Source organism: Erinaceus europaeus, chromosome 16 (assembly GCF_950295315.1).
Source record: "Erinaceus europaeus chromosome 16, mEriEur2.1, whole genome shotgun sequence".
Classification (NCBI taxonomy): domain Eukaryota; kingdom Metazoa; phylum Chordata; class Mammalia; order Eulipotyphla; family Erinaceidae; genus Erinaceus; species Erinaceus europaeus.
The window spans coordinates 24475158-24495944 of NC_080177.1; the positions used below are offsets into that span (position 1 = coordinate 24475158).

General features: G+C 41.3%; 1 protein-coding gene across 9 annotated transcripts in view; it reads right to left on the reverse strand.

Moving 5' to 3' along the window:
• RAD51B (RAD51 paralog B) overlaps nucleotides 1-20787 on the reverse strand; it is a 975550-nt gene that overhangs the window by 314953 nt on the left and 639810 nt on the right. For all 9 annotated transcript variants that reach the window (XM_060174759.1, XM_060174760.1, XM_060174758.1 and 6 more), the window contains exon 9: nucleotides 16205-16308. In XM_060174759.1, coding sequence (XP_060030742.1) covers nucleotides 16205-16308 — 104 coding nt within the window. The remainder of the gene's footprint in view (nucleotides 1-16204; nucleotides 16309-20787) is intronic.

A 20787-nucleotide genomic window follows, 5' to 3' on the forward strand; every position in this document is an offset into this window, starting at 1 on the left:
CTGGATTTCTGATGTCCTCAAGTTGGAAAGGTCTCCCACATGATTTCTAGGGCTACAATTTATCCCAGCAGCTCTGATGAAAGAAACTTAGTGAGAAGGGAAGAGGGATGGTGCCATACAGTGCTGGACATGTCAGAAACACCAGAAGCTGCAATCACATGGGCACACATCACCTGCTTCCTTTTCATTAAAATCCTGCTCTCCTAATATAAAACACATACCTGACCCCAGGTCTATAAAGTTTTGTGCGTCACTGAATAAACCACACAAGCATCCTAATTAGTAGGCACTGTACTCAAGCACTCGGGGCCTTCCTAGACACAGCACAAATGAAACAATATGGGATTGGGCACAGAATCGTTCCCAAAAGGATATAGAGTTTCAGGTTTTCCCTGCTGTGATGGAGCCTGTGAGAGTCTCTTAACAATTTCTGGGGTTTCACTACTACAGACTAAAGATGGTGATTACTTTCTACCTCTTGGGCCCGCGTTGAAGGTTATGAGAAGACACACCATGATGGCTCTTTCATTTCTACTTTTCTTTAATGAAAGTGTGTGTGTGTGTGTGTGTGTGTGTGTGTGCGCGCGCGCGCACGCGTGCACGTGCGCTTGACAGAGAGAGAGAGAGAGAGACTTGGGTTTCATGCATGTACAATTTTGTTGTTTCAGATCATTTTTTCATATAGTCTTTGTCTGTATACATTTCTACCTCCACCTCTTCCTTTTTTTTTTTTTTTTTTAAACCAGAGCACTGTTCAGCTCTGGCTTATGGTGGTGCGGGGGGCATGAGACTATGACTTAAGAGCCTCAGGCATGAGAATCTGTTTGCATAACCATTATGCTATCTACCCTCCAGACTCAGGTCACTTTTTCAATCAAATAGAAAGGTAGAAAGAGGGAGAGGGGCAACAGCAACAGAATATCTCTTCCACCAAAGCATCTCCATGTGGTGCCAGGGCTTGAGCCCAGGTCACTTATGTCAAGGCAGATACCCTACCCAGTGAGCTATCTCCCCCACCCCCAATAAATGCTTTATGATAATATCAATAATAATCTTTATTCTCCAGAAGCGTCCTATCTGAAAGTTGCTATAAAATGTAGCAACTTTTAAAAACATAGCAAACCAAAAGCTAAGGGGTTTTTTAGGAAAAAAAAAGTTTTTAAATGTCATATACAGCTGGATGATGCCCACCATCACAAGAATTCCATAATGTCCTAACTCAGTAGCAATGAACCTAGAAAAGAAAGAAAGAAAGAAAGAAAGAAAGAAAGAAAGAAAGAAAAAAGTAATAGGATTTGGATCAATCTTAGAATAACTGTTAATGGTCAAAGAAGTAGGTGACAGATTTCTTCTTACAGAGTTTTCCTTACAAAATCTAAGGTAGAATCTGAATCAGAAAGCAGGGCTGCAGAGACAGCACAATGCTTATGCAAAAGACTTCCATGTCTGAAACTCCAATGTCCCAGGTTCAATCCCCAGCATGACCATAAACCAGAGCTGAGAAATATTCTGGTTTTTCTGCATCTCTCTCCTATTAAAATAAAATAAGATAAAATAAAATAAATAATATTAAAGGAAAGCAAGGAAGAAAAAAAAAAGAAAGAAAAGACAACAAAAACTAACCACTAAGCCATCCTGTCCCTCCCAGACAGAATGCTGGCCTTCTGTACTACCCCTCTGTTCCGTGTCATCAGAGCATTCAGAAAGTGCCAACACCTCTCCTCCAGTGTCAGCCCCTTAGAGTTGGGTACTCTGCCATGCTTTCAACAGGGGAGGGACAGGGTCTGGATGACTGTGTACAGACCCTGGAACATTTCAACATACCTCTTTTGGAAGAGGTTCTATTGGTTTCAAATCCCCCAGCCCCCACAAGGCATTATTTCCAGCCATTAAAATGTTTCCTGAACTTAGATACATCTGGAAAGTTTTGAAAAATCCCACAGGAAGGAGACTGAGCCAAGAGAGCTCCTTTTCTCATGCCATTCAGGAAGCACTGTACAAATGTTTGCCCTCCAAGACAGCCCAGCCCATGAACCCAGCTCTGACAGAGGAGCCCTTTGGGGGAGTGGGGACAATGCAGAATGGATTGGGGTCTTACTTTAACCCATCGCCACCTCGAGAGCTTATGTAGGCCATACTAGCCAAGGTTCATCAGAAATATAGAACTCTTCCCAGCAGAGTTCAAGGGAGAGAATTCATTGCTGGGAACTCCTCACAAATGTGTTGGAAGGGCTGAAAGGGAAATAGGGGAAAGTGAGGAAACTCAGAGATTAGCAACAGAAGAGGCCACCACCATCCCTAGAGCTGGAGGAATGAAGAAAGGGGTGCTGTCACTAGTGTCCAGAGACTGGAGGTGCCCAACTCCAGCTTTTTGTGGAAATGGGACTACAAAAGGATTATGGGGCAGAAACTAGTGCTATGATTGTCCAAGAAGTCATTAAAATGAGAAAAAGAGAGTCAGAAGTTCAGGGCTTCTCTCATACTTCTGCCTTTCTTCTCCCCTTGAGGGCCAGGCACTAAGCACATGGATGGAAAGGAAGCTAGCAAAGTGCAGGTGGCAGAGTAAGAAAGGTAGCAAGTGGATTTGAGAGCAAAAAAGCAATCGACTAGCATAGCCTACTAAGGACTCATGATCCCTTATTTGCAAGTTCTAGATGGGGGTAGTTTAGAGAATCTTGAAATCTAAACAGGTAATTCTCCAAATGGGTTGCTGAGTCTCTACCGCTGGAAAGGAAAGTCAGCTACCCACCAGGCCCTCTCCTCCCTGAGATCAAAGGCATGAATACAGACAGTCTGCACCTTCCCCTTCCTCAGCAGGTGTGCCCAAACCATTTCATTTTTTCACATATTCCAATGATCATGGTCTCTCTCCAGAAGCCAGGGTACTAAGAGAAGAAAACAACTCTGAGGTTGAGAAAGAACGGACTAATGAGCCAGAAGTAATGGCAGGGAATGGGGCAGAAGAGAACACTTTGACTTAAGTGTCCACACAGTTAAGCACTCCCTTGTGGCCTTCAAGTAATTACTGCTGGTAGCAGGCACTGGGGGCTGAGTGGAAGCAGTCACACCATCCCATGTGTAGAAAATAGCATGTCCTGAGCTGGGCAGGCTCTTATCTCCCTCCCAGGTCTGTTCCTTCTCCTGCATCATCCCACTCAGCGAGCGATAACCACATCTACCTACTTACTTACACCAGAAACAACACCTCTCCCACCTTCTTGCAGGTCCCTTATATGGAAATGCTGCTGATGGCACCTCCTGGCCATCTCACAACCCTTCTCTCTTCTCCAGGTCAAAGGCCACTGCTTCCGTTCAGTCTCAGTCTTTTGCACCCTATTTCAGATGAGTCCATATCATCCCACCCAAGGTTGCTTTCAAAGTACAAATCTGGGGCTGAGGAGATAGCAAAAGACTTTCCTGCCTGAAGTTCTGAGGTTCCAGGTCTCAGAAGTGCTCTGGTCTTGCTATGTCTTGCACTCTGTATCTTTCTCTCTCATTAAAAGATACAGAGTTTTTAAAGATACAAAGATTTTTTTATATTTATATCAATACAAATCTGATGCCAAGGGCCTTCTGGAAGGTCTCTCACTGAGGCAGCTGAGTGCTTTCTGTATCAGGTCTGATTTGTGTTACTGTTTCTCACTTTAACTATATAGGCCCTGTTTCCCCACCATCACTACTCACTGTACAAACCCGCTCATACTCTTCCCAGTGGCACTGAAGAAGGACCACTTGCAATTCCTGTCTTGGAGCCTTTGTTTAGGCCGCTTCTTCAGCCTCCTATCTCATCTCCCTGGCAAATACTGATACACTACTGGTTCACTAGTCTGGTCTCTAGCATCCACCATCCTCTGACTGGTAAACTGCTGGTGGGAATGTACATTGGTGCTGACCCTATGCTATGACCCTATGCTATCCTATGCTATGGAGACTCCTTAAACAAATGGAAAAGGAGATACTGTACAAGCCTGCAATTCCACTCCTAGGCATCTATCCAAAGGACACAAAATGTGCAAGGATAACTGCACCACTATTTTCATAGCTGCACTGGTCACAATAGTTTAAATAAGGAATCAGCCTAAGTGCACATAGACAGACAACTAGATAAATTTTCAGTGAAATGCAGGATATATTTTCAGTGAAATGCTGCTTGGCCATTAAAAAAAGATGTCATCATGCTTTTTGAGACAAAATGGGTGTAATTCAGCATGTTTATACTAAGTGAAGTAAGTATGAAAGTGAAAGACAATTACCAAATGGTTTCACTTACGTGAAATAACTAAAGCAAATTAACTTGCAAGAAAAGAAGAAGAAGAACAAAGCTAACTTGGACTCAATAAGCTATGGTGCTTATCAGGATTGGGAGAAGTGGGGTTATAAATTGGGGGCATTTTTGTTGTAATGCCACTGGAACTTGGATGGTGATGTGGTGAGTCTTCTAAATATGCATAGGTGTGAAACTGTACCGCTTAAGTATTACAAAATTGCAAAGCCACATTAAATTAGAAACAAGGTCCATCTTCTTCTGAATCCTTCTCTGAACATACTTTTCCTGCTCAGGGTTCTAACCAACCCATTATCGACACCCGTACATTGTCCAGTGGTAGGTTCCTCCATGTGTGAAGCGCAGATTCAATCCCCAGTACCACCTTATACCACAGCTGAATTGTGCTCTGACTTGCTCTCTTTCTCCTCTTATCTGTTCTTGATCTCTCACATAATAATTAAATAAATAAAGCAAATCTTTTAAAACTAGAAGAATTATAAGAGATCCCATGTCTTAGAGCATACAGAAAGGACTATAGTTATAGCTTCTCAAAGATTACCAAATATTTTAAATTGTAATATATACTCTTCCTTAACTGAAGAAAAAAAATATTTTAGGAGATTAAAAAAAAGCAGCATCAAGACCTCACAGATGCTATATACTAGCCAACTCATTTAGTGGATTTCATTCAAAATACTTGGCCTCAGGGCACACACCACATATATTGAGACACCCTCCCTCCCTATACCACCACCACCACCCCCCCAGGCAGAGAGAGCCTAGAGATAAGTAAAGCCTTTAGTAGAAACTCTCATTTTAAACTGACATTGCACACTGATTACTGAGAAGGACTAATCTCCTCAATGGGATAGTCACAGAAATCTTGGAGAATATGTGTGTGTGTGTGTGTGTGTGTGTGTGTGTGTGTGTGTGTGTGTGTGTGTGTGTGTGTGTGTTTGTGTGTGTGTTTGTGTGTGTGTGTGTGTGTGATTAAAAACCATGATTAGTGCCAGAATGGTGTCATAAGTAGGAAGTGGAGGTAAGTCACAAAGAAGAATTTAACATTCCATTTCCTAGTCAATATAGGATGGCATGTCTGGAGAGAATATCATAGCAATTACTACAAATGAGACAGAGCAGTTTGGTATAAGCATGAATGCTGAAAGGCCAAAAGGCAGGTGGGTCCCTTGAACCTTTGTGTTTTCAGGAGGCATCTGTAAGGGAACAGACCTGCCAAAGTGTTTTCCTCTCACTAGACATTCACGGCATTTTTATCACGGTATTATAATAGCTTCAGTTAGTACTTTCAGAAGAGACAACTCGAAAAGGATTTAAAGAGAGCAGTGATTACTGTTTGAGGAATATGATTTTGAAGGAAAGAGTAAAGAAATGGGTACCGTGTATATAACATTCTGTATTTCCCATGAGGTGAGGGATGTCTCTCTTGGTTGTACCACTACTCCTGGGGATCCTGTAGATTCTCACAGGTGGAGAAGATGTACAAGTGGGCACAGTTCTGTCTCCACTGTGAGGAAGACCCCACAGACACTCTGGCAATAGGTGGAAGAACACTAAAGCCAAGTCTAACACCTAGAAAAAAGGCTGGTTGGAAAGACCAGAAGTTGAGAGAAGAAAAATCTAGGACTTGCCCTGATTTGATGATGGTGAAAACTGGAGGACCATACCCAACAAATGTTCCTTAAGAGTATTCTGCTGCTACACAGAGTCATACCAGAAGAAGAGATAGTTATGACTAGTTAACAGAGGTAGAAAAAGGTCCTCAAGGCAATGAATTCATACATTGAAGGGGGTGTTCCACCTGTACAACCATAAAGGTGGCCATGCCAGTGGCTGCGTGGAGAGATTCTCTTCAATGAAATCTAAGTGGTATGCATAAATGACTGTGCATTCATGTGACACTCAGCACGGGATAAAGACTAAGAACAAGGAATGTAGAGATGTGATTGTGTGCATGGACATGGGAGGGGTTTTTAAAAACCATGTGATTCAGAATAAAGCTTCTCCTAAGATTTAGTGAGAACTATGGTGGTTATCACTAGAAGGGTGAGGGCACATAGCTTTGTTGGTGACTGTGGTGTGGAACTATATACCCTGTACTCTTACATTCTTGTGAACCACTATTAATCACAAGTTTAAAAAATAACTTGGAAAAAAAATGTATTCGTCTATTTAGTAATACCCATCTCATAGAGTGGTTGTGAGGTTTGAACAAGAAAATGCCCACAAAGCATTTAGTGGAGTATTTGGCACAAAGGAAACTCAATAAATGGTTGGATGGACAAAGCAAAGCCACCAGAAAGCCAGGGCTGTGGGGCTTTGGGTGATTTGTTCTCAGTCCCTCCCAGGTGCCTCAGTTCTAAATACATAAAGTTTATAATGATGTACTTCTTTCTGGAGGTTTGACACTCAGAGATTTCTGTTTCTTAAAGAGACATGGACAATAAACTCAATCCCTTGCCAAATTAGAGTCAAGGGTTCAGAAATTAGGCAGTGGAATACAGGCACTGTAGTTTGGCTCTCCAAAGGTGTTCTCAAAATCATAGTCCCTTTGGTAACAATAAAACAAGGGTCCAAGACTCAAGCACACACACTCTTTGTCCTAGATGCCAAAACCCTTAAGCTCTGCCAAGCCAAGAAGGCAAACTTTCAGAAAGAGACCCTCTGTGGAAAAATCTCTGCTGCAAGCATCTGAACTCTAAGGCAGTTGCCAGGAACCAGTGACTGATTTAAAATTCCAGGGAAGTTTATGAGACTGTGTGGAGCGAGAGGAGCAGAGCAACAGGGCAAGAGCAAGGTTGAGGGAAAGAGGAAATAATGTCAATGGTATGGTAACTGAAAACTCTTTAGAACTGCATAAATCAGGAAAGTCCTATGACAAATATTACAGTTGACAAGCAATCAGACATTGGATGATGTTTAGCATATCAGAACATGTTATGGTAACATAATCAGACATAAATTCAAACCAAATGCTAGAGACATACCTGATTCGATTTCCCTCACACCTCCATCATGCAAATCTTTTGTTTGTTTTTCACCCCTCTTCAGTGAACTGTAAACACTATTAAGGTTTTGTAAAGGACTGGAGTTATACCCCAACCACTGCCTCAATGATCTTGAAACACAAACCAGCAATGGGTCATGCTGTGACCCAATGGATCCAGCGGATCACCTGGATCAGTCAGTGCACCATGTCGCCTTAGGCTTACGCCCTTCCTTACCCTCAACAGCAACCAGACTATGAATTCTCCAAGTTGGACCTGTTGCACCCACACACAGGGCCAGTTCTGTTGTTCAAATTATATGCACAGAGACAGGGTAAGGAGTATTTTGAGTCACAGACATGTGCTAGAAGCATTTCTAAGTCAAATAATGGCAAGTACAAGAAAAAAAATAAAACATTGTATCATCTCTTTCCTAACATTTTTGCTCCAGAGTGGGAGGTGTTTTCTAATTCAGTGAATTCTGGGGATAGACTAAATGACATTCCAGATCTAGCCATCCTTAGAGGAAAATTGGAAAAAAAAAAAAAAAGATAGTAAGTACCATTCATTGCAAGCCAAAAGAATCATCACTAAGTCAGGGTTTCACTTTCCAGCACCTAATTTTATACCTTAAGTTAAAAAAAAAAGAAAGAAAGAAAGCCTAACATTTCAGACAACATGGTATAATGAGTGACCGGGTGGTGGTGCACCTGATTAAACACACATACTGCTATGTGGAAGGTCCTGTGCAAGGATCCAGGTTTGAGCCCCTGCTGTGAGGATACTTCTTGAGCGGTGAAGTTGGTCTGCAGGTGTCTATCTTTTTCTCCCTCTCTACCTCCTCTCCTCTCAATTTCTCTTTGTCCTATTGAATAAAGTAGAAGGAGGAGGAGGAGAAGAAGAAGAAGGAGGAGGAGGAGGAGAAGGAGGAGGAGGAGGAGGAGGAGGAGGAGGAGGAGGAGGAGGAGGGGGAGGGGAGGGGGAGGAGGAGGAGAAGGAGAAGAAGATCTTGCAAAGACAAAGTAACAGAATAGATAGGATCCAGCATAATACATGCAACTGTGGGCACTCAGCAAAGGATAACTCCTCCTATCCCTGGTAAACAAAAAAAGACCTTAAATTAGCATTGCCCCAGCACCATAGCTCATCAAGGATGCTTCCCACCACTGAGTTGTATTCTGCATTTCCAGGGAATGGGTTCTTGCTCCGGCTGTCTGTTGCCTCTTTTGCTGCCCATTCCACTAGGACTTTCCAGACCACCAGATACTTGCTTGTGAAGAAAGGCAACAGGAAGCTCAAGATTTAAAGGTGAACCTTTACAAGCACAAACAACAATCTGTTAGAAGTGGGTAGTCAGTTCTGACTACGAGATGTTGTCTGTAAGAAAAGTCACTCATTTGGGAAGTCCATGCTAACTAACTCCACATGCCTGGGTTCAGGTTCAGGTTCAGGATTTAAATGCCAGTGAGTGACTGCAATCTGGGATGAGAAGGTCCCTCTAAAATATTTTTCTTCAGAGTTCTGTAGAACTTTTTCTTATGAACCACTGGAAGTCATAAAAGTAACAAATCACCTGCAAACGCAGTGACTTGATTGGCTTGGGGGACTTTTTTGTTGTTCAGAGTTTTCCTAAAGTGAAAATGACAACAGATTAGGAACAACAGATTAGGAATTGAGAGAACCTAATTCCAGGCCCATTTCTGCTTATTAGTTGTGTGACCTTGAGTAAGTCACTTAACCCCATTTGCTCACCACCCACAGTGAAATGGAGGGGGTCACACAGTTATGGGTTTGAGGACCCGATGAGTATCACAGAGGTGCTGGCTCTTACTGACTGGTTGTTGGCGATGAGGTCTGGGACTCTCCACTGTTCACACAGTCATACACACACACACACACACACACACACACACACACACACACACGCATACGCGTGCGTGCCTAAGGTCTCAAGCTCACTATATTTGAGAACCACAAGAAGACATCTCCGAGGGACCACTGTCACACCCTAAATGTGCTCCAAAGTGGTGTTTCCTCTGTCAATCACTTTATGTAGTCAATGAATCATCTCTCTCCCTCTCTCTCTCTCTCTCTTTCTTGCTTTTCGTAACCAAAGCAGTTGTCCCATTTTCTTCTCTCTCTCAGAGCAAAGCAGCCAAGGCTGACTGATATACAACATCCTGTCCAAACTCCATCTTCTAATGAGTCAAATAAATGTCAGCGTCATTGACTCTCAGGTCACCATCTTGTCCCAGGGAGCCTGTAGCTGCTTCTGATGATATTCCCCAACTGAACCCCACATTGCTTCCCTAGTCCAGTGATAGGGTCTTTAGTTTGGTTTCAAAGCCCTGAGCCTCTTCTGCTTCCTGCAACAGCTGAGAGGTCTCTAGAAGTCTCTCATCTACATATTTGCTCTGGTTTACTTAGCAAGTTAGAGCTGGGAAGATCACTACAGAAAGGGACAGATAGTGTATAAAAATAAAACTAGCTAGAGGTGATAAAATACTGGTTAAATGAGTGACTCATTAAAGGGGAAGTCATCTGAGCACTTTGTGAATGATCCCAATGAGGGATCATGATCCCCAAAGACAGAAATGAAGCCATGTACTAAGTCTTCCATACTTTTTTTAGCAAATGAATTCCACATACACAGTAGTATTCTTTATTCAAGTGTCTTTTCTACTTTTCTGTGTTGAAGTGCCTTTTCCTTTATAAATGGAGGTAACAATTAATTTCTCAACTCTACTTGACAACAAAAAAAAAAGAAAAAAAAAAGGTTTTCAAAATCCTGTGATGGCTCTCCCACCATTGTTTTCTTTTAGCTTGAAATTCGAATGGCTCTGTGTGACTCCAAATGGCTCCACATCTCCTAGGTAAAAGCAAACTCTGCCCCTTACACAAAGGTACATGGTTTATTACAGCCAAAGCTTCTGGCTGAGGAAGCCCCCAGAAGAAGCTTGAGAGCAATTGTACAATGATACATTTTTAATCTGTAATTTCCAATGAAGCCTTTTCAAGTTTCCTCTACAGGAGCCAATTCAGTAGTTGTAATCTGGGGAGGGGGATACCTGGACCTTCTTCCAAGGGCATCCCATAGAGTTTGCTTGTAGGTGGTGGGTAAGCTATTGACATTTTACCTCTGAGGTCCTAGCTCACTGTATTCATTTGCTGCTATTGCTTCCTTTCAGATTGGATTTCCTCAGATATACATCCATTTGGCTGGTGGTTTGAAAATAGAATCCTTTTACAAGTCACCATTCGGGGCTCTCCTTTCATATGTTTTTCCCAATCTGCTCACTACTTGTTAGCACACTTCTGATGGAAAAGTGTGGGCAGGGAAACATTTATACCCAAAGGGAGGGAACATTTTTACCCACAGTGTTACTTGACTAGCCTTCTATGTTCTCTTTGCTATTTCTGCAGATATTTATGCTTAAGAAGAAATTTCTTCCACCCCTGTAACACAGCCAAACCTCTCCTCTGGCTGGATCTAGTCACACAGATAGTCTTGCTTAAAAACAGCAAATGAGCTGGGGCAGAAAATAAGGGAACAAACACGCATGACCTGGAACCATTTTACAAAGGGAGGAGGAGTTCCTTTTTTTTTTTAAGTGAGGTTAGTAAGCCTGAATTCTTCTTTAGAGGAATCTGGGAGTAGAGAGACATAAAACTAGGACTTACATCAGGTTAATCATCCTCTCTCGTGTCTTTTCTTTTTTTCTTGCCCCAATTTTACCTATCTTGGGGGAGAAGATTTATCATCTGTTCTTTAATTACTCAGTCCTCCTTAAGTCTTTCCAAGCACAGAAAGGAGAACTTAAGACTTGTGGAAGATGATAACAAAAAAGTCTTACCCTTTCTCTCAAAGTCCCCCTGAGGCTTGCTTCCTGAAAGCAGCTGCAGAACCCCTCTCCCACTCTGCTAGTCTCTGTGTTTATGGCTCTAGCTTGTTAACACAAAGGAATTCCAACTAGGATTTCAAAGGATGTCTGGTTCCCACTCTTCCATCCACTCCCCCACCCCATAGGCTGCCAAGAACAAACAAACAAAAAAAAGTAGGCCAATATTCAATATTCTTACAGTATCTGCTGGTGGCAGGTTGGAAGCTAACCTTTTCAACTGACAGTTTCCACTATTTTAAAGGCATGATGGTGCTGTGAAAATCAGTTACTGTGGGGAGGAGTGACTGTATATAAGCAGCATGTCCTTTATATTCAAGATTGTGCTCACATATGGACAGAAGAAGACACTTCTTTCTTTCTTTCTTTCTTTCTTTCTTTCTTTCTTTCTTTCTTTCTTTCTTTCTTTTTCTCTTTCAAAATAAGGTATTGCTTAGTTTAGGGTTGAGTACTGCTTTTGCCTTTGTGGGTACAAAGATAAGATGCAATCATAGTCTTCAAAGAGCTCTTAACTCAGGTGTCACATGCACAAGAATAGAGACAAGTTTTAAAGGGTGATAGCCAGCTGGAGGGAAGAGGGACCAATTCAGACTGAGTCAGAAAGTCTTCACAGTGTTTGAGTTTATTAAAATCCAAAATGGATACTGAGGGAAGTATATCACCAGAAAGGAAACACAAAATATTTCTAAGGTACAAAACAACTTGGGACTTGGAGAAAAGGCCAAGGAATCAGGTCAGGAATGAGGTGAAAATATTACTACAAAGTTCATTTAAATAAAACACACAGACACACACACACACACACACAGACACACACACACACACACACATCACCTCTTCCCTATTTGTTGAAATAAGAGAATCATGATACTTCTTTCGCTATGAGAGCGTGAAGCTTCATTGGATGTAATTCATTTCATTATTCCATTTGGGGTACTTAATGTTTTATATAATCCCATAGGAGTTTATAGGGACAGACTTCATGAGAAATAGTACGAATATTTCACCCAGTTTTTTCATCCCACCCTCACTCTGGCTTGTTCAGTCCCTCATTCCAAAGCATCTGGCTACTATATTTCCCAAAGGAAGAACTTAGCTTATCCATTCTCCATGCTGTTCCTTCATCAGCCACCATAGACTCTTCCTCCACTGTAGGACTCTCTATCTCCTCCACACTCACTGGATTCAGGAAGCTCATATAGCAGGTATGTTGACTTGTCTACTCCCTCAAGTGGGTTGTGAACAAAGGATATCACCTTACTCCGGTTTTGGCTTTCTAACATCTTACACAGCAGTTAACAGAGAAGAGAGCTGATCAAGGAAAGGGTCATCAAATGAATGAGTACATAATTCCCTCTTGCTATAGAAGGCAACACACACACAAGCACACGAACATGCGCACACAAAAACCTGTATCTTCTGAATATAGGACATGCCCTCCTGTTTATCTTCTTTGCTATTTATTTGCACCCTGGTTTCTTCCTTTTCCTTCCTCATGAATCTAATTTTACCTATTTCAGGCAGAGGTTTTCAGACTTTGCTGCACAGTACAATCACTTGGGGGAGCTTCATAAATCAGCACTGATGCCTTGGCTCCACGAGCAGAGATTTTGATTTAATTGTTTGGGGTGGAGAGTGATGTTTTTAAATGCTCCTATGATGAGGTTAAAGTGCAGCCAGGCTTCAGAAATAGTGGCCTTAAGTGGCACTCAAGTCCCACCTTCTCATGAAAAGATTCATGGGCCTCTAATGAGTTTACCTTCCTTTGGATTCAAAGCAGTTACTCTTTTTAACCACTTATTGGCTAACAAGTCAAACTCTGCCTTGTAGTGATTCCTAAGTATTAGTCTGATCTTTAACTACTGTCTACTATACTACATTTTGATTCTAAGAGCATGTGCACATATGCATATACTTACGTACATGACATATATGTTATATATGTGTGATGTCTGTATATCATATATATATGAATATATATGACATACACATAGAGAGAGAGACAACACACACACACACACACACACACACACACACACACACACACACACACATACACATCCAGACCAAAATATTCTACCATACTATGCATGGTAGACCTAAATAATTTGTTTTTAATTGACAAATGAAAACCTAGTAGAGGCAAAATAAATTTTACTCTAAGGACATGTCTTTGGTTAGAAAAAAAATGTTCCCAAAAGGGTGGGACAGGATTGAAGTAGAGTAAGAAAAGAGTAAATAGAAAATCAAATGGAAAAAAAGCTAAATTAGTCTGAAAGAAAATGTTTCCCAGCTTCTTAAGAGTTTTTTTTTTTTTTTTTTTTTTTCCCAACACTGAGCAGAATAAACAAGAGAATTAGTTTGGCTTGTACCCTGATAAGGAAATTTTATTCTTGGTTATATAATTCTGCAAAGTTTCTAGGGTGTAAAAAAAGCAATCATCCAGGGAAGATTCCTTTTCCCTTGGACTCTGTATAATTCAGCTCTTGGGTTAATCGGCTCCCAGATTTGCTCAGCTTGACCTGACCCCCTTCCAGCCCTGTGATCTCAGTCTAAGCCCCACATTCAAGAGGCCTGGTGCAGAGCTCAATGTCATAGAAACGGGATCAAACATAATCCTCATTCCATAACCTTGATCCCTTCATAGAGTGGCTTCTACTTGTGCAGTGAGGGTAAAAAACAAAGCTAGACCTGATATCTTCTCCAAATGTCTGGCATTTCATAGGTCTGCCTACTCGATAATGCTTGGGCTTATTCTCCTATTAAGTCATGTTATAAGGAAGTTATTATTTGTTGCAGTTACCTGAAAGACCAGCTTTGAAGTTTTGTTTGTGTACAAATCCTAGAAAAAGTTTTCTTCTTCTTTTTTTTTTTTTGGTATGATATTTTTTTCTTTCCTTTGTCATAAAGCAAAGGAAAGGCTCAGCAAATCACATAGCACACCCTTTGCTAAGGCAAGTTAAGGTCATCAAAGTTGATCCCAGCTATTAAGGCCACATATTTAACATCTGCTTCCCAAAGCTTGCATGTCTCTAGAAGAATTAAAGAAAGTTCTTTTGTCTGTGTTGGTCATTTTTAACACAAGTTATACTTTAATTTCTAATTACTGTTTGAAAACATGATTGAAAGTCTGTTCTTGGTTGATTAGTAGTGATAGTAGCAAGTTGGCCTGTGTAGATTAAGATAATACTACTGACTCATCTAGTAGGATGTGAGTTTATAGACTATCACTGATTCACACAGGCTTTGCTTCTGATTCCTCTTATGACCAAGTGGCCTGCATTTGATCTTCAGCTAAAAACCAAGAATCACCATGACCTCTAGTTATCAGAGACACAAAACAATAGCATTTGTCCTACTTGCCATTTCTTGTTGAAATGACTAGTTTATTTAGTAAAACAGGAGAAAAATGTGGCTCTGACTTTTTTTATTTACTAACAAATTCTAGCCAGAACTAGTAAAAGGCAATCAAGGAGGCAGTAATCCATAATACCAGATAAAAGACTGAATCCTAAATTGAGTTTGTGTCATCTAGAAATCTCAACCAGGCTAAACTATACATTTTCGAGGACTAGGGATAAGGACCCATGAACATAAACATGTCAACACTGATTCATATGGGATTTTGCACCCTCAAATGAGAGGTTAGATAATAGTGCTTAACAATACTTAATGAAATCCCTGATGGGGCAAAGACCTTTCTGTTGTTGTTGTTGTGTTAGTTTGTTTAGACCACAAGGTTCTGTAGGAATTTTTTTTTTTTTTTGGATGTGTTTTACTGAACAGGAAGTAATGGATTCAGAACCCAGATTGTTTAATCATCAAAAGGTATCACTGAGGTAATGAGCACGCCAGGGCCTGAAAACTCAAGAATGTTCCCCTAAATGAAAACAAGCAGCTCCATCTATTCAGAACATGGCTGACTCAATCATCATGCTGGAATGTTATTTACACAGTCCCAAGCAAACCAAGAAGAAGCTTCTGGTCTGTAACCAAGGGCACTTGGAAAGTTATGTCTGGAACAGGCAAAGGCTCATGTCTGTTTTTGATGATTCCTGACTCCTTGAAAAAGAGCCAATTTACCTAATGCAGGTAAAGTAAACAGTAAAACTCCCTCCCCATCAACTCCGACCACCAGCAAAATAGCTCATACCTCTTTAATAATTTGAAATTATTTTTTGTCTGTATCTAGCAAGATGAGCAACTATGAGTTCTGCATTCTATCACATGGAACAAATCAGAATAATTGCCTTGTTTTATTCTTCTTCTTGCTTGTAGGAGAGGTGATTATGGGATCTGGTCTATATAACAGGACCAAGTTGAGAGCAGACATTAGGAAAAGTAAATTTCCTAATTATGAAACATCTTACCAAACAGGTCAAACTGTCTCTTTTGTTAGAACAGGGAGGGGAAACTAAGAAAAGGGTAGGAAGTAACCTTTCTGGATGGGAGGGGGAGAATTGTCACTTAAGGCCAGGACAGAAACCATAAACAGAAAATTCTGAGAGAGGGGTTATGATTTTGGAGGTCTCCCTAGTACTACTCAGTATGTTAACATACTTGGATTAAGCATTCATGAAAAATTTCCCAAGTATTTGGGGAACAGTTCATTCATCTGGCAGGATCCATCTGGCCTAAGGTTTTCAAAGCATACTAACCCCAGGAAAAGGCACCACAGCTACATCACTCATACACAAATGATTCAGTCCTCAGCAGATCTCAGCTAAATGAAGCTGTCACTCACCCTTTCAGGATGGAGAGTTGAGATCTCTAGAGGCAGGGACCTTGGTTAGTTGTAGGTAACTGGTAAATAGCATGCTAAATCTCTGGAATCTATTTCCGTATGCTTTCCCTACGAGTGATTCATCTTCCACTTTATTAGAGCTCCTGGTGGGGAAGGCTAGAATGCTGGTTTCTTAACCTACTGTTTTGCCCCTACTGAACAGACAGGCAGTGTTTTCAGGAGATGAATGGTGAGATTGCTAGCTATATCTTGTTCTCTGACATTGACAGAGAATACTCAGAACTCTCACCTGTCTTCTGCCTGAACCAAGGTTCTGAAGAATCAGCCGGGTGTTCACACAGTGACTCCAGGTGTTTCCTAGTGCAGCTGTCACACAGCTGGATCCAGAAGTACCTGGAGTGAAACAGAGCAAAAGCATGTTTATGGACTCCCTCTCTTGTGATGGTTGTTTCCCATAAACAAAAGGCCAGTCATTATTCAATGTGCAGGTAGTACTTGAGGGGTTGCACAGTTTATACTCATAAAAGCTGGCGAGTTAGAGAAGGAGGGTTAAAGGAATAGGAGACAAAATAAAAAACCCAGCATGGGTTTCCTTCTGCCTCAGAGAAAATGACCACCACCGGGCAAAAAGATAACAGGGCTATCTATCAGCTAGAGGTTACACTGCAAGGCAGCTTAGAGCCATTGCAAATAATAAATCAAGCCGGTCAACATTCACAGCAGAAAGACATAATGCTACCAGATAGAATAAGAAATGGTTATGAAACTGTCTTAGTTAAATAGAGCTGTACGACTTTTATTTTAGTTTGATAAGCATCTTAACTCAATTTTCCTTATCAATATAGGAGTGGTGATAAATGCATATAAGATTCCATTGCCCTTCCAACCCCTGTGCACACACCCTGAACAGGAATCTGGAAGGCCTCATCATTTCATATCTAATCTGTTTTAGACATCCTTATCCCAAAAGAAACATTCTTTTTACCTTCTAAAAACTTTCCTATAAGGGGGAGGATCTGAAGTAAACTTTATCCAAGTTTCTGGCCTACTCCAAATTGCACTTTAGCTACTATCTTACATCTTTAGAGCTTCGCTGATCCTTCTTGACAGCACCAGGAGGAAACTGTTACTGCTCTCCTCTTCTCCTTCCTCCTAGGAGGCAGACTCACATGTACTACCATTTAGAAGCCAGCTCCCTGTACACCCCCCCACCCCACCCTAAAGTCGAGAAACTCTGGGTTAGATAACACCATCCATATATTTCCATTGAATTCATTCCTTGTAAAGGGTTGGATTAGATGCAACTTGGTATGGATTAGATGCAACTTGGGAACCAGGTATGGATTAGATGCAACTTGGGAACTGGTGTCTCAAAGAACCTGGAGATTTCAGACTGAAGGAGAATTTAGCATAGGAAAGAAGAAAACTTCAAGTGACCTTGGTTCATCATATACACAATTCAAAACACTTGAGTTAATGTTAAAAAATCTAGACAGGGAGCCAGGTGGTGGCACATCTGGTTAAGTACTCACGTTACATACAGTTCACAAGGACCCAGGCTCAAGGCCCTGGTTCCCACCTTCAGAAGGAAAACTTCACAAGTGGTGAAGCAGGGCTGCAGATCTCTCTCTCTCCACCTCCCCCCACCCATCTCAGCTTCTCTCTGTCTCTAGCCAATAGTAAATAAATAATATATATTTTAAAAAATCTATACAGTGCTGGTCTGATCACATCATTCCATTACTGCAAACTCTCCAGCAGTTTCTTTCACACATGCGCGCGTGCGCGCGCGCGCGCACACACACACACACACACACACACACACACCCCTACTGACAGTTAATACATGTCCATGCACATTTTGGGGATGTGGGAGAAGATGAGAGTGCCCAAAGAAAACCCACACAGACCTGGAATGACAGTACAAAGTGCACACAGACAGTGTGTTTTTGTGTTATTGCTAAGAAACTGCTTTCTTCTCCTTCTCTTCAACATTATAGTGAAAGAACATTATTCAAAGATCTGCTATATTCAGTTGCTCAACAGGCATCACAGTCACCTTTAGAATATTTTCACCAAAGAAATCCCCTAACCCTTAGCCATAAATCAACCCTAAACAACTATTAACCTATTTTTAAAAAATTAAATCTTAAATATTAGAATATGAGGTGGAGTAGAGAAGACTGAGGTGAATTAGAGTTCATCGACAGCGTCAACGGGGCAAGCCCTACCCACCTCCAGTTGTCACGTGCCAATATGAGTTCATAATTATCCATGTCTTTTGATTTTTTTTTAAAGAGAAGTAAGGGCTGGGAAATAGCTAATCTGGCAGAGTGCACATTTTGCCATGTGAGAGAGGATGTGGGTTTGATCTCCTAGCTCGACATGGGAGCACTATGCAAGGCATCAGGGGGGAGCTTCACGAATGGTGGGTGGTGCTATAGTATCTCTCCTCTCTCCTCCTCTCCCTCGCCCTCCCTCTCTCCCTCTTTACTTCTTTCTCTCCCACATTTGAGACTATATGATGTTGACAAAAGTCTGCCAGGAGTAGTAGAATAACATAGTCAAGAGGTCTGGGTAGGCTAAATAGGGCTAAGTAAATAAAAGTAATAATAATAAAATAAAAGCCAGAAATCAATATTTGAAGTACAATCTCCAGATAGTAAAATGTTGGCTTGATTTGGAAACTTTTAGAAACACACTTAGAAGCCAGATATGGCTGGTTCCCACCAAGATTACAGTGTCAGTCCCATGTGTTGTGGCCTCACTACTGACAAGAATAATGATCCCATGTGGATGGTTTCTAAACTTTTGTCCCAACCTCTGACTTACTGAGACACATGACCTCAATTCTCAACCATGAGAACTCCAAGTCTGACATAATGAATTCTAGCTTCATAAATTCAGTATCTGTTAATCAAACTCATACCCATGTAATCTTATTCTAGCTTTTTATTATCCAGGCAGTTAATAACACTTGGGGTTCCATTTTTTAAAACTTCTGTCTTGTGTTCCTTATTCCAATAAATTGTGACATCCTCTTGATTTAACTTTGAGACCTCACTTACATAATAAATTGGCTACCCTCCACTGCCCCTACCCTAACCTTAGACTAGACATTGGGGATGATTCTCTCTATCTCTTTATAACTGATTATCTATACTGATACTGGTCTCCTCCTACTAACCCATGGGTTTTAAACCCATCCTCCATCCTGATACCTGGCTAACTTCCCCAAACACACATTAAGTACCCTACCTAACCACTTAAGATCAGCATGTTCAAAAACACTCACTTGTTCTCAGTTTCTCAAAGAGTTCTAAATTCCTAAGGATCCCTAAGCTAGTTTGTGTCCAAGCTGTCTGCCTCTATTCTCCACTCTGCTTCACTGAGATTTCACTCCAATTTTACCACTTTTCCCCTATGTCCTCTCCACACATGGAAAGCCTCTATGTCCATACATGATCTTTATTACCACTTCCTACCTACCACTTCCCTTATCATCACAGAAATGGTGTCTTCTCTCTCTGATGCCCAGAATACTTCATTTCATGACTTCAAGTTATTTTTTAAAATACATTTTATTTATTTATTCCCTTTTGTTGCCCTTGTTGTTTTATTGTTGTAGTTATTATTGCTGTTAATGATGTCGTCATTGTTGGATAGGACAGGGAGAAATGGAGAAAGGAGGGGAAGATGGGGCGGGAGTGGAGAGAAAGATAGATACCCAAGACCTGATTCACTGCTTGTGAATCGACTCCCCTGCAGGTGGGGAGCCGGGGGCTCGAACTGGGGCCTTACAGTGGTTCTTCCACTTTGCGCCACCTGCGTTTAACCCGCTGCGCTACCGCCCGACTCCCATGACTTCATGTTATTGCCTTTTTCTAGTGTGTGGTATATTACTTGTGTGCTTTTCTTACACATACTTTAAGAAGGTTAAAGACATACCTGACTGATTCTAGTATGCCTGAATCACAAGGCATGAGACAGAGAACTTAATAAATGCTGTTGAAATAAATATTAATAACTTAACTGCTATGTGTTTGTTTTAGCAGCAGCTATACATTCTTCACTAAATCTTGCTTAAGCTAAAAGTAATAGGCTTACAATTTTCAAGCAAATGCTAGAAGCTTGTTGCTTAGATGCCTGCATGCCCAGGAGAAGTGATATATGGATAATTAGGGCTGACTAGCTAAGTACGGGGGGTGGAGGGAGAGCTGGTGATAAAACTAAGTTTTCCAGATCTAGAGGGTGTTTCCAGAGGTAACAGTCACATCTGGCTATTTAAAGAATCCCCAATTGCCATGAACATGACCTAGGTTTGAGCCCAGCCCAGCCCTCCCTGAGCTAGGAGAAGCTTTGGTGCTATGGCCCCTTATTTTCCCTCTCTCTCTCTCTCTCTCTCTCTCTCTCTCTCTCTCTCTCTCTCTCGGTAAAGCCCAAGTGATGTAAAAAAAAAAAAAAGGAAAAAAATTTACAAAACATTCATAATCTTGGTTGTTTTCTGGACAGGTAAGCTCAGGTCCTGACTGAGGATCAAGACCACCCAATGACTAGGAGAAAGTTTCTCCTGGAAACTGTAAATAAGTCAGTTAGAGGAGACAAATTTTCAGGACTGCTTGCACACATTAAGCCACCACAAGAGCAATAACAGAGAGGCCCTGAAAGTTAATGCGAACAAGAGACAATATTTTTAAAGTACTCTATGTGGGGTACCAGATAAGCCCTGTCTATAGGAGGGCTTACCTCATATTTGTGCTTCCTATCTTAGTTACATCTTTCTTGATCCTTACAACCACTTTATAAGATGGGTGATGTTATCACCACTATTGACAGACTAAGGCTATGAGAGATTCAGTAACTCTCTGAAGA